The sequence below is a fragment of the Populus trichocarpa genome, chromosome 6 (assembly GCF_000002775.5).
Source record: "Populus trichocarpa isolate Nisqually-1 chromosome 6, P.trichocarpa_v4.1, whole genome shotgun sequence".
NCBI classification, from domain to species: Eukaryota; Viridiplantae; Streptophyta; class Magnoliopsida; order Malpighiales; family Salicaceae; genus Populus; species Populus trichocarpa.
In genome coordinates this window covers 5491063-5505243 of record NC_037290.2, presented here as the reverse complement: position 1 = coordinate 5505243, position 14181 = coordinate 5491063, and the positions used below count along the sequence as shown (strand labels likewise).

Here is a 14181-nt window from a genome sequence, read left to right as displayed (position 1 = left end):
ATAATGAGAAATGGTTTTGGATGATGGAAAAAATAGACTTTAGCCCTTTTGTTAAAATAAATCTTGTAAATAGAGAAATTTTTTACTATTATTTATTTATTATTTTTGTTGTTGCTGTTGTTGTTATTTTTTATTATTATTATTTAAAAAAAAAACATGAGTTTTTTATATTTTTGTATTTGTAGACCCAAGATCCATAGGACAAATAAACTTGTCGTGAAGTCTAAAAATACATGGAACAAAATATATTTTTTGTTTTTAACAAATTCCAAAGACATAGTTTTTATAATGCTGAAAAAACATGCAAAATGATTTTTTTTTGGTTTTATGTTAAAATTGGTTTTTTTAAAAAAAGATATTTTTATGATGATTTTTTTTAAAACTTTGCCATATTTTTTGTCATTGTTTTTTCCTTTTCTCTTGCTGCCAGACCTCTCTTGTCATTTTTTTTTTCCTTTTCTTCCATGCCAGGGCAGTCTCGAGTTTCTACTGTGTTATTTGCTCTTTATTTGTCTCTCTTTTTTTTTTCCCTCTATTTCTACCACTGGTTGGTTTGTGTTGTTTGGAGGCAGAAGTGCACACAAAGGCTGTCCTCAATTGGAAAGGCAGTTAGGCCTATCGCTGAACGTGAAATTGCAACCAAGCAATACAAAGCATGATGGGAGTGCAGAAGAAGCCCGAAGGCAATAGAAGGGTAAAAGAAACAATTTCGATGAATATACCAGTAGAAAAAAACCAGAGAGAAAGAACCATAGCACGGTAAGCAAAAGGGGAAGGCGTCAAAGACAATTTGGCTATAGATATGCTTGAGGTTTTTTTTTTTTTTTTTTTTCAATTCCTTTCCGTTACGTCTGTGGATTATGATTTTTATCTTATTTGATTTTTCATTTACATCTGTTTTTCAATCTCAAGCGGTGTCCTCTTCCTTTGACACTAAACCCAGGTTCCGTTCTTCTCTGGGTTTTTCATATATTCCACAGCTTTTTTAAACTCTTACAAAACAATTTTTTTTAGGTAGAATAGAGGATTTTGATGATCAAGTTTGCAAATTACGGAGAGAAATATAATGTAAAGAAAGAGGAGATTGTACGTGTGTTATGATTCGTTGTTTAGTTTTTTTCATGCCCGGTGGTGTTCTTGAGTATTTATATACCTTGAGAGATCACATGGATTTTGTCCTTTGCTGTCTGGTTGGGCTTGTTTGGTTGGGCTTTTCAGCTTGGGCTTTTCTATGTTTTTTCTCCTTCTTTCTCTTTTTTCCTTTACTGGCCCGTTGGGCTTGTTTGGTTAAGGTTGTCTAGCGAGGCTTCTGTTCTCTGTCTTTGGTTGGGCTTTTCTCTCTTTCTTTTTTGTTCCTCTTCGTTTGGGCCCTTCCTATGTGGTTGGGCTTCTCCTTTTATTTTTCTTCTTCATTCCTCTCTTCTCTCCTCCACGGTGAGGCCCTTCCTCTTCAGTTGAGCTTCCCCTTCTTTTTTTATTCTCCCTTTGGTCTGTTTTGGCCATCTTCTTTCTCCTCTTCCCACTATCCGGTCAGGCCTCCCCTCCTTATTTTTAATCTTTATTATTACATAATTTGACAGGTTGATTTGGGAAAAATCCGAATTAGATTCTTTAATTTATTTGAATGTAGAGTATGCTTTGAATATAATTTTTTCTTCAGGTCCTAACTTTCTCCTTGGTTTCAATGGCTCAATATTATTTTATCTGAGAGATTGATTTTTTTTTTAAAGTATTCAAGTCACCTTTTTCTAGGATTTGTTAGGAAATACTCAATAATCAACTTGCAAGCTAAGTTAAAAAAGTGGCACATAAATAATGGATTTGCATGAGAAATTAATGAGCAGTGAAATTTTTTTGAGTTAGAAAAAATCTCTTTTAGTTAGAAACTTTTGAAATCAATGCGTTTTCTTTTTTCAAGTCCAATCGGGTTTATAACATGAGTTATTGATTTAACATGAAAATTTGAGAAAAAAACATTAAATTTCAAGTTAATAATCAAAATTTACTTAAAAATAAAAAATAAATTAGCAATGCAGCACTATTTTTCATGTCTTAGAAAATTTAGTACTGGGCCGGAGCCGAGCACGGACCAATTACTCTGATCATCATAAAAAAGGATTGAGTGTAAATTTGGATAAAAATAAAAGAGGGTATACAAGTAAAATTTGTATAGTTATACTATATCATTTACCTATTTATAATTTATTTTATAGTTATCAAATTTTATTTTAATCATTAAAGCAAAAAAGAAAAATACACAATAGACTAATGTATTTCCACAATAGATAGTTATGGGCATGAGTCATCTTTCCTCCTCGTGGTCCTAATAATTAAAGCAAAAACTAACTAATACTGGGGCGCCTGGTGCCTTCCCGAGGAGGATCATACACGTGGCAAATTATAAATTTGGGGCCCTGCATATTGAAACCTTTGGCAATTAAGCATCAAATATGTCACTCTCTTCAGTCAACATATGAGAAACAGAAGACTACTAAATTTACATAATTTCAGCTAGATTGCTGAAAATCACCCCTATAATGATATATTGGTACTTATAGTTGTTTTTTTAAATATTTTTTATTTTAAAATAATATTATTTTTAATATCAACATATTAAAATAATAAAGAATTAATTTAAAGTTAAAAAATCTTAAAACAGATTTTAAACGAAAAATCAATCACACTCGTTATGTTTGAATGGGACCGAACATCTTACTAGACAGCATTAAATTATGTACTATGCTAAGCGCACGCATTCTTGACTAATGACTACAGATTATTGTTCTTGAAAATGACAAACAGAAAGACTGACAACTGACACGTGTAACTTCTCCTACAGCAGGCTGACACGACCAACAGAAAGACTTTTGACAAAATAAGTGTTAATAAACACATCTTTTATATATATATATATATATATATATATATATATATATATATATATATATATATATATTACGTGGAAATGATTCATGAAATGTTTTACGGAGCATGCAATGTTTTGCACATAACTTATTTAATAATAATAAAAAAAGGTTTGCCCCATGTTTTCTATAAAGTTTCATTTCCAACAAGTAGTTAGATAGTTTGCTCTTAAATAAATTAAGAATTTTATAAATAAAATTATATTGGACCATCAAATAGTGACCTAGGATTTTGAATTTAAAAAGAATAGCAATTACTTATTATGATATCTTATAATCTAAGATATATAAATAAAGAGTTATTTAGTGTTTGGGGCAATAGTTAATCAATATGTTTAAGTGCTTGGATTTCTTCTTCTTAATATAAAAAACTTCAGGCTTATGATAGAAGTTTGAGTACCAATCGGAGTAAATTAAAGACCCTCCAATGATAAAGTCAGTATATTTATGGAAAAAATATTAAATGACTTATAACAATAAATGACTTAAAAGAACCTTAAATTCAAGGAACAAATATCTTTGTTCCTAAGTTTTAAGTTGATTAATATTATGAAATCTATATATCTTTATCTTAAAAGATGAAAAGTTTTGACATTTTACTTGGATTGTTCGAAGATATTTATACACATGAACCTTGTTGTTTTTAGATAAAAAAAAGAACTGGAAAGTCCTCTGCTTTCAATGATACCTATGAGTATAGACATAACGGTTTATCATGTCTTTAATACTTTTATTGTAGAGGATTGTCTAGAATCAAGCATATATAGCCTTAGAACTTGATAATGTCCAAGTTCTTTGGGTGTGATATGTTTGTCAGACTCACGTTACCTTGGGTTGACTAACTACTAAGCCCAAATATTTTGGGTTTGGCGAATTTGCAAACCTACGTTACTTTGGACTTGACTGACTGCCAAGTCCAAGTTCAGCCAAGTCAAAGTTCCTTGGGTTTGGCATCCTTGCGAAACTCACATTATCTTGGACTTGACTATCTGCTAAATCCAAATTCTTTGAGTCTGGCATGCTTGCTAGACTCACGTTACCTTGAACTTGGCTAATTGTCAAGCCCTAATACATTGGGTATCACATGTTCACCAGACCCACGTTAACTTAGACTTGACATACCTTAGACTTGACAGACCGCCAAGTACAAGTTTTTTATGTCTGACATGTTCGCCAGACTCACGTTACCTTGGACTTGGCTTACTGCCAAGTCCAAGTTTTTTAGGTCTGACATGTTCGCCAAACCCACAATATAATTTTATTTATAAAAATCTTAACCAGAAAGTTAACTTATTAACTTAAAATTATTATTTATTGAAGAGAATTACATAGAGCTATGAATCGTTTCGATATATATAATATATTTGTTAGTGAGTCCATTATTCAATCCGTTAGTGAGACACAATATATTATTGATGGGTACTCTGTTAATGAACCGTCAGTAATATTTACTGAAGTGTTAGAGAATAATATAAATCATATTCTGGAACCTCACCTAACAGCTTAAAGCTATTGGGTTGAGATGGTTCTTTAACATGGTATCAGAGCCTTGATGACCAAGCGGTCACGAGTTCGAATCTCATCATCCCCATTTATTTGATAAAAATTAAACACAAGGTAATGTGGCCCTGTGCAAGTTTCAAGCCCAAAGGGCTTTCACTTGAGGGAGTGTGTTAGAGAATAATATAAATCATATTCTGGGACCTCACTTAACAGCTTAAACTATTGGGTTGAGATGGTTCTTTGACATGAAGGATAGACTGACAAAAAATGGTTGATATTTATTTTTATCAGTGACACTAATATTTTATCGGTCTATCCGTTAATATTTAAATCATTGACTGCATTATCATTGGATCTGAAATCCCTAATGAGACACTCATTAACCACATGATTTCATTATAAAATCCATGGTGTAAATTAATTTTCTATCATGATAGTTCTCTCATGTATTAAAGAACTCATGTCCTCCAAAGATTTTAAACACTAAGATGTTCGTATATGACAAAGTTACAACATTTCAAATTCAAGAAAAAAATAATCAGTACTTGAAGAATTAGGAAATTTGTACTCACCATAGAATGCTTTTATAATCATTCCCGCGAAGCAATATCAGACCTAATTAACAAACCAAGAGTCCAAGTGTAATTGGGAACTGTTGTAACACAGCAATAATTGAAATAAAGAACTATAGAGGACTTCACTATCATGGGTCATTTTCTTGACTTCGCCATCGTAAGTCGTGTTCAATTTTCGGTCTGGCCAATGTCATGTAAAGGTCTGCACAGCACTGGTTTCAACCAAAGTTATGTCCTTACTGCCACAAGTTTCAAATAGAGGGACCCCAAATTTATAACAAAGCCAACTGCCACTTGATTCTCTTCCGTTGAGATATCGGTAAAAGTTTGCTTTCATCAGAAAAAAAAAATAAAAAGTAATAGTTTTTTTCTTCTTTTTTTGGGTGTAATTTGAATTTTGAAGGTTTAATTGCAAAATTGGTAAAGATAATAAGGTTAATATGAAAATGTTACATAATTATGATGGTATATATATAGTGGGTAGAGTTTCGAGTTAATTTTTAACGTAAAAGTTGAAGGCAACAACATTATACACACATTTTCAATCATAATAAAATTTTAATTAAGAAATAAAAATATAATGTATTTGTTTAAACAAAATAGATTGAAAAATATAAAAACGTCTAATAAATTAAACAAGAGTTGTTACTGTTGATTAAAGATCGAAGAGAGGAGTTGATATTTTTTTATAATAGATAAAAGAAAGATATACATGCAAGTATTTTATCTTAACTATCCTTTTTATTTTATATGTTTTATTTTATTTATTTTCAAGGTTAATTATAGTAACTAAGTATATGTGATTGATTTTTTGGTATAAACAAACCATGCGAAAACAATTTATTTATCTAAAATTTGAGATGAAAAAAAATTTAAAAAAAATTCAAATAATCTCTTTAGCCTATAAGGAAAAGCCTAGTGTCAAATAGAACTTGAATGCTATGCTTATGCAACTAGCTTTTCTTATTATTTTTTATTTTTTTTTAAGATTGGATAATGCAATTGTGTTTTAATTTTATTTTAAAAGATGTACTTCTATCTTAGCAAACAATGTATCATCTCTTTTTATATTTTCCATTCACTTTCAGTGACCAAAAAACTAGAACCCAAGTATTTGAAATTTAAAATCATCCTAAAAATCTTAATAAACACATTTAAAGCTTAAAACACTCTCTAATTAGTTTAAAAACCCATAAACCATTCAAATAATAAATAAATTACTATAAAATATCAAAACACTGTTTTAACAATGCTTTATAGGTAAGTGAATAATGAATTCACCTTTTATTCAACTTTTTTTTTTAATTTATGCAACTATGTTCTTAATTAGTAATTGCATTCTTCTAATTAAAAAAAAGGCTCAAATTTGATATATGTTTTTCTTAAAGAAGGGCACATATATAATAATTATATGATCTGCATAATCATAATTAACTTCAAAGCATTGGCATCATTTAAATAATAAATCATTTGACTAGTTTTCAAATATCAACTATATATAAAGTCTACGCATCAGTAATTGAGGCAGAGCACTACTATTATATTAAATGAAAAATGAAGCATAACATTATATAGAAGACCGGTGACACAAAGAGTTTTAAAATGGCCAAGATTTGGTCATATAAGAACTTTCTTCTTCTCTTTTTATTTTTATTTTTCTATCAACTCTCTCTTTTCTCTAAACATTCGAGAACTGCAATGTAAAAAAAAAAAAAACCTCACAAACCACAATATAAAAAGGCCAAAGAAGAAGGATTGAATATGAGAAAGTAAAACTTGAGGGATCAAACCGAACATTTTTGTGCCCTTAGAAATTAAATGTGTTAAAAAAACTGAAATTTTTTAAAATATCAAGTAAAACTTGAGGGATCAAACCAAACATTTTTGCATCCTTAGAAAATAAATGTGTGAAAAAATTGAACTTTTTTAAAATATCAATTTTAATCATTGAATTTTTAATTTTAATATTAAGAACAACATAAAATTGGTCTTTGATTCAACGTAAGAATATTTAATTACAATAAATAAAAGATAAAAATGAAAAAAAAAAACTATTTTGAAAAGATGTAATTAAAAATAAATAAAATTAAGTGATCAGGACAAAAAAATAAAAATTTTAGAGACTGAGGATCAGATATTTGATTAGCTAGAGTAGATGAACACATAGTTATCAAACCTGACTTGGGAGTTGACCCGGCCAAGGGGTCGGGTCCTGTGTTACACGGGTTGACCTAGGTCAACCCGAATCAACCCAGAAAAATTAAAAAAAATATTTGAAGTTTTAATATTTCGGCCCTGTTTGTTTGCTGGAAAGTAGTTTTATTTTGGAAAGTGAATTCTAGGAAAGTGAATTATTTTCCGATGTTTGGTAGTGTAATGAAAAATAAGTTGGAAAACACTTTCCAGTGTTTGGTTATGTCATGGAAAATGAGCTGAAAAATAACTTATTAATGTTTTATTTTTTCCAAGTTTATTAAAATAATGAGGAACAAATCTTACAAATTAAAAAGTTGAATGGGAATAAAATTGAAAAAAAATATAATTTCATAAATTATCTCAAATAAAATAAATAATAATCAAAATAATAGAGATCAAATTTAACAAATAAAAAAAATTCAAAGATGAAGAAATTAAAATAATAATAATTACAATTTCATAAATTATCTCAAATAAAATAAGTAACAATCAAAAGAATGAGGACCGAATTTGATAGATAAAAAATTTCAATTAAAAAATGATAAGGGAAAAGCAAATAACAATTAAAAAAATGAGGACTAAAGTTAATATAAAAATCAAATTCTAAGGGATGAAATTGAAAAAAAAATTCAAAACAAAATATATATAGCAATCAAAAGTTTGAGGACCAAATTTGATATAATCAGCAAATAATATGATATTTCTAATTATTTCACAACTTTCATAAAGTGTTTTTCGCCCAAAATAAAAGGAAAACACTTTCCTGGAAATCAAGTCAAATTTTTCTTTGACTGAAAAGTGTTTTCTGTTGACCAACTTTTCTAATGACAAACAAACGCATGAAAGTTTAGAAAGTGGTTTCCAGAAAACCACTTTCTGTCAAACAAACGAGGCCTTCATATGAAAAAATTAAGAAACAATCCATGTGAATATAAGTTATACATGATATAAATAATGAAGTTTAAATGATTATTTCAAAAGGTTTTTTATTCCATATTGAAAAAATATTATCTTATCCTTTTAAGTTGAAGTATTTAAACCAAAAAGATTTTTTATCCCATATTGAAAAAACTTAATTTTTTTCTTGTGAACATAGAGCATATTTACTAAAGGTCTTCAAATCTCACATTGAAAAAATAAAACATTCTTCTAGTATTTATATAGTAAACCTTGAAATGGGTTAACACCTAATTGAAAAATATGAAAAAAGAGAGACCTTTAACTAAGAGAAAAAACACATTTTAAAAAATAAAAACGGGTTTCTACTGGGTTTTGCCGAATCACCCGGGTTCCAGGTTGACCCGGTGGGTCGAATGGTTCATCATGATTTTCCCAATTATTTTAATTATTTTAATTTTCCCAATTATATATATATATATTGGTGTCTGGGATAACTTGCACATAACTCGACTAATCTCACGGCCCCTGAAGTTAATAACCATATAAGCCTCCAATAATCCTGAAAGGACTCGAACTCGTGATTATTAAAAAACAAACTTAAAACCTGAGCCATTAAACTATTTCTCAGGATGCTCAGGATTGAGAGTGATACTTCCATTTTTTTTTATTAACGTTGGTGTCCGGGCCAACTTGCGAGCACCTCGACTAATTCTACCGGTCCTGAAGTTAATGACCATATAAACCTCTAGTAGCTCTGAGGTTTGTGAGACTTAAATTGATGATTTTTTTGAGAACAAATCTAAAATCTAACCAGTTAAGTATACCTCTAAATATTAAGAGTAATACTTCCTTGATTTGACTCGTGCTGGATGATCAAACGTAGGAGCCAGCGGCAGCGGCTACTAAATGAATTGACTCGAGCATGCAGCGGGCCAGCGGCTACTCCTACTCAAAATAATAATGACTTCTGTCCAATACATGATATTATAAAATTATTATTCATTTCTTATAACGCACTATTTACTAGAAATGCTGACGAATCGGGTCAGCTATGGAAAGATTGATATTTTATAATGATTATTTTTTAAAATATATTAAAATAATATTATTTTTATTTTTTAAAATTTATTTTTAATATTAGTATAAAAAATATATATTACAAATTAATTTTTTATAAAATTCCAAACGACACTTTAATCATGCAAAGTTTTATTATAGAAAAACATTAGTCCTAATTCTCTTACATTTTTTGTTTATAATAATTTGGAAATAACATAAATATATAACAACATACTAAAAATCACCCATATGTAGGGAGCTATGCATAGGGTAGCTGGTTAATTGATAAGGTCAAAGAGAGAGTGATTGCTACAGCATCTCGAAAGAATTATAATCGTAATAAGTTCAAGCATATTTAATTGTTGGATAAAAAAACTAACAACCCTTAAAATAACAATAAATTATAATTCTTATGAAAATATAAAAACCTTAAAATGGTACAACCAGTGTATTAATACAATTAAAAAAAATACGTTTTTTGATAAATAATATTAAATCATTTTATAAAATTCAACAGTACTCCTATATTAGACATTTAATGTCAATATTAAAAAACTAAACTAAATTAAATTATATATATCAGTAGATGATTTTTTGAATCTCAATAGACACTTGTAGTATCTTATAAGGCTCTATACTCATAAATAACAAGTAGTGACAATATATAAATTTGATGACTTTGTATATATATATATATATATATATATATATATATATATATATATATATATATATATATATAAAATCGTTTTAGATTTGTTTTTTAAAAATTAAGAATTTGAGATTTTTTATTAATCGAGTTATGTGTGAGTTGGCTCGGACACTTACGATAATTAAAAAAAAACTGTTTTAATATTATGCCAATAGATAAACGTAATTAGGTTTAAATCACCTTTGGGATATATTTTTTTAATATAATTTACTGTTTATAGATAGTCCGTTTTGGCTTGACAAAAAATGTGAATTTAATCTTTATACATGAAAGCTGGTATGTTGATAGATATATTCAGCCGTCAAAAAACTTTTGAAAAAAATATTGCACATCATATTTAATAACAAGGAGTTTTAGACACACTCTCGTTCATTTTACTTTGGCATACAGAGAGAAATTAAACAATAATTGCACTACAGGGTTGCTTTTACATTTATGATATATGGTGTCCCATAAGAGGATTGAGGAAATTTTTTTAATATGGTTACAATTTATTTGGATTTGATCTCCTAAAGCCGTGATGGAAATAGAGAAATTGTGCTTCAATTTCCCATCACTGGACTGTATGTGGGGATCTAAGAGCTGAAACAGCTCTTTCAATTTTTATCTTCAGATGCTCTTTCTCTTCTTCATCGACCTGCAAGACACGAGCTGCTGTCAACTTTCCCGATCAAATTTCTTGTGCTAAGATTGAAATTTTTTTTATGGAACAAATTCCATCAATATTTTCTTTTAATAAATCACTGAACCCGTTTTACTTTCTAAAATATAGCTCTTCTTATGCACTTTTATATCCGTACAACCATTTCATATTTTTGGTTTTACATTTGTGTGACTTGGAGAGATCAAGGAAAGAGAAGGGAGCCTGACCTCTATCACGACTGTCTTCTTTATCATCCCTGAGAGAACTGTGGCATTTGCTGTGATAATTTTTAGCTTCAAAGATTCAAAAACCTCACAGATCCTAGTCATTGCGTCTGTTGTTTTATTACATGCTAAGCTCACTAACAATGTATTCTCTCCCATAGACGTAATAGCAAGCTGAAAAACATCACCAGACTCATCATAAGTAACATATTAATCATTTGAGATACACAGTGGCATGTTTTACGTACAGGCAGAGAGTAACTCACTTCATGAACTTGAATTGGACAAGTACTTCTGCCCAAACTGTGATGATAAATTTTGTCATATCTTGTTCTCTTGGATCTTAACAAGTCTGGTAGCTCTTGCTCAAAGCCAGAATCAGGATGTTTCTTCAATCTTTTGGATTCATGCTCCCTTATCTCCGCTTGGAGTATCCTCTCTTGTTCTTGCAAGTCTTGGATGTACCCAATAGCATCTTTGATTATGGAAGCCTTGTCCAACTAAATTTGGTCAACAAAAAAATGAAAAAAAAAACAATTCAAATTCAAATCCAAAACAAAACAAATTACAAACATTAACATTATTAATTAATTAATTAATGTAGCATTAAATTTAGAATTATCTGTGTATCGCATGTATTAATTTGTTAGTGGTTGCCGATAAGCATATCACTCAACCAGCATTCATGTCTTCCTTCCATGAAAAGATATCAAGTTCGAGACTACCTGTAACAAAATAAATAAATAAATAAATAAATAAAATTCTGGGTTACCTTGCTGATTTTGGGGACTGCTTCTCTAAGTGCCAAGAGCTTGTCATTGAGCTCCTTCCTCTTGTTCGTCTCCAAAGCAATATTTTTAGTTCTTATTGGTGAAGCAGTTCCCTCCGGCAAACTTGAAGCATAGTACCCGAGATTAGATTGCTGATTCGTTGCCCAACTGTCTCGAAATTAAAGCACTTTTATACGTAAAAGCTTTGGACATGGTTAAGCAGCATAAATTATATAGTAAAATAAAAATTTGGGCACCAAAAGAAAGTATATATGAAGGGGTACCTATAATTAAGCTCTTCGTTCCAAAACAAGCTAGTTTCCCAGTAATTTTGGTACTCTCCAATATTTTCAATGATATCCATGAATTGAGACAGAGAAAAACCGAATGGTTCTTGCTTAAGATATAGAGTGGTTTTGTCATCTCAATCATGCACTTTATATATATATATATATATATATATATTACACGGAAATGTGTGGCGCACAAATCTTCCACTGGGTATTTTGTCTTTCTCTTCCAACTATTTCCAGAAAGCGCCCACATCCAACGGTATGGTACTCCCATTGTCTCTTAAATCACAAATAATACTACTTTTTTTTTCCACAAAAGCTAATGAATGTTTTTCAGTACATCTATCACATGTCCTTCAAAATATTTACCAAAAATGACTAAAAAACTTGTTATCTCAATCAAAAGTAATGATGTTCAATAACTCATACAAATGAACCACCTTTTAAAAAATAATTTGAGTTGTAGAAGCATCATTGTTTTTTTGCAAAGGATAAAATATACCAATATTTAAGAACATATTAACTACAATAAATACAAAACCCATTTCCCCAATCAAAATCAGGGGGAGTTTTGATTCAGGTGAAAGCTAAAGACAATAACAAACAAAGAAAGAACAAGGGAATTTTATTGAGCGAAAAAAACTGCAGACGTGAACCCCAAGTTTGTAGGTTTTATTTTCTCTGGAATAACAATCCTCCAGTCCTCCTCTTTAGGAGATTTATAAAGCCTTAAATAGGTCAGAAACTCTATCTCAACTAGAAAACAAAATAAAAATTCAAAATTACAAAGAAAAAAAGAATGAAATCCGTAAATAACAAGGAAAATTACAAAAATTACCAAAACCAAAGCCTAGGGCGAGATTTTCAAAATCTAAAGATCTAACAGTCAAAGTAGCGATTTCATGCTTCTTTGAGCGTCTCTTAGATTTACTTTAAGAAAAACAACATCTGGAAACTTCTGTAAAAATTTGAACGCGATCTAATAGTGGAATCAAAAGTTATGATTTTTTTGAGTTGTTATTCTAGTATGACACAACCAAACCTCCTCTTGGACCTAGACCTGTTCCACTGGTTCATAAAAATTGCCAAAACCGAAGCCTAGGGCGAGATTTTCAAAATCTAAAGATCTGACAGTCAAAGTAGCGATTTCATGCTTCTTTAAGCGTCTCTTAGATTTACTTTAAGAAAAACAACATCTGCAAACTTCTGTAAAAATTTAAACGCGATCTAATGGTCGAATCAAAAGTTATGATTTTTTTGAGCTGTTATTCTAGTATGACACAACCAAACCTCCTCTTGGACCTAGACCTGTTCCACTGGTTCATAAATATATTTGTTAAGTCATCCATATAATTTGTTTGTAGCAGATTATCATCTAGTTATGGCAGACCCACACCTGCTCAAAATAACTTATTATTACAAGTCTATCCACATCAAGTTTTAGCTACGTGGAATGAAGAGAATTTTCAGGTATAATCGGTAGATTACGGTGGTCAATGGGTAGCCATTTTTGGTGTGTATGTTAAAACATCTTTCCATTGTGCTGTTGTGGGAATTTATGCATCAATTCAACATATGACCGAAAGACATTATGGTTTGATTTAAAAATTCTGAAATAAATTCTGAAATCTACTTTTGACCTCCCCATGATCCTTGTAGGAGATTTTAATGAAACACTTCGTGCGAGTGAAGCAAGTAGTGGGTACTTAAACCGGCAAGGTTCATGGGCTTTCAGAAATCTTATTTTCGAATGTGATCTTATGGAATATCCTCTCCAGGGGCATCGATTTACTTGATTTAGAGGCAAATCTAAGAGTCGCATAGATCGGGCTTTTGCATCTCCGGCAGTACACCAGCAATTTTCATCTCATTGATTCGGTTCTATTGAGGTCTATCTGATCATTGCCAACTAGTCCTTGGGCAATCATTACAAAACTAGGGGTAGAGGCCTTTTCGCTTTATAAATTGCTGGACTTCTCACCCTCAATTTTTGAATGATCTTAAAGGATTCTAGAATGAAAGTTGTATAACATTTCCAGGCAGGTACAACCTAGTACGAAAGTTGAGTTTCATGGCAAAAAAATCCAGAATCTGGAATCATGCAGTATTTGGTAATCAAGACAAAAAGCTTCTAGATGTACAGAATCAGATTCAAAAGCTTGAAGGGAAAGGAGAGGTTACTCAGCTTACAGAAATAGAGATGTCTGATCTTAGTAATCTGATGATTTCTCAACAGTGGCAGATTAGTAAGAATGTTTAGGCTATTTGGAAGCGAAAGTCTAGGAAGCTCTGGTGTAGACTTGGAGACAGGAATAAAAAATCCTTCCATCGAGCATCCACTGTTAGAAAATCTCGTAATTTTATTTCAAGAATTACACATGA

At 30.4% G+C, this 14181-nt stretch overlaps 1 protein-coding gene across 2 annotated transcripts; it reads right to left on the bottom strand.

Moving 5' to 3' along the window:
* Nucleotides 1-10179: 10179 nt before the first annotated feature.
* LOC7474723 (transcription factor bHLH35) lies at nt 10180-11929 on the bottom strand. 2 transcript variants are annotated; one of them, XM_024602531.2, is made up of 5 exons: nt 11791-11929; nt 11509-11674; nt 11003-11236; nt 10740-10910; nt 10180-10506 (listed from the first exon to the last, which is right to left on the bottom strand). In XM_024602531.2, the coding sequence occupies exons 1-5, from the start codon at nt 11868-11870 to the stop codon at nt 10423-10425; spliced, it is 735 nt and encodes a 244-aa protein (XP_024458299.2). In that variant the 5' UTR covers nt 11871-11929; the 3' UTR covers nt 10180-10422. The 2 variants fall into 2 exon arrangements, with proteins under 2 accessions (XP_024458299.2, XP_024458300.2); XM_024602532.2 differs by having other exon boundaries at nt 11509-11629; nt 11791-11922.
* Nucleotides 11930-14181: the final 2252 nt, after the last annotated feature.

Coding starts and splice junctions, on each gene's coding strand:
- LOC7474723 (XM_024602531.2), bottom strand. CDS start 11,870: ATGGATATCATTGAAAATATTGGAGAGTACCAAAATTACTGGGAAACT. Junction 11,237..11,508: donor CAGTCCCCAAAATCAGCAAG/GTAACCCAGAAT, acceptor GACCAAATTTAG/TTGGACAAGGCTTCCATAAT. Junction 10,911..11,002: donor GTCCAATTCAAGTTCATGAA/GTGAGTTACTCT, acceptor GATGTTTTTCAG/CTTGCTATTACGTCTATGGG.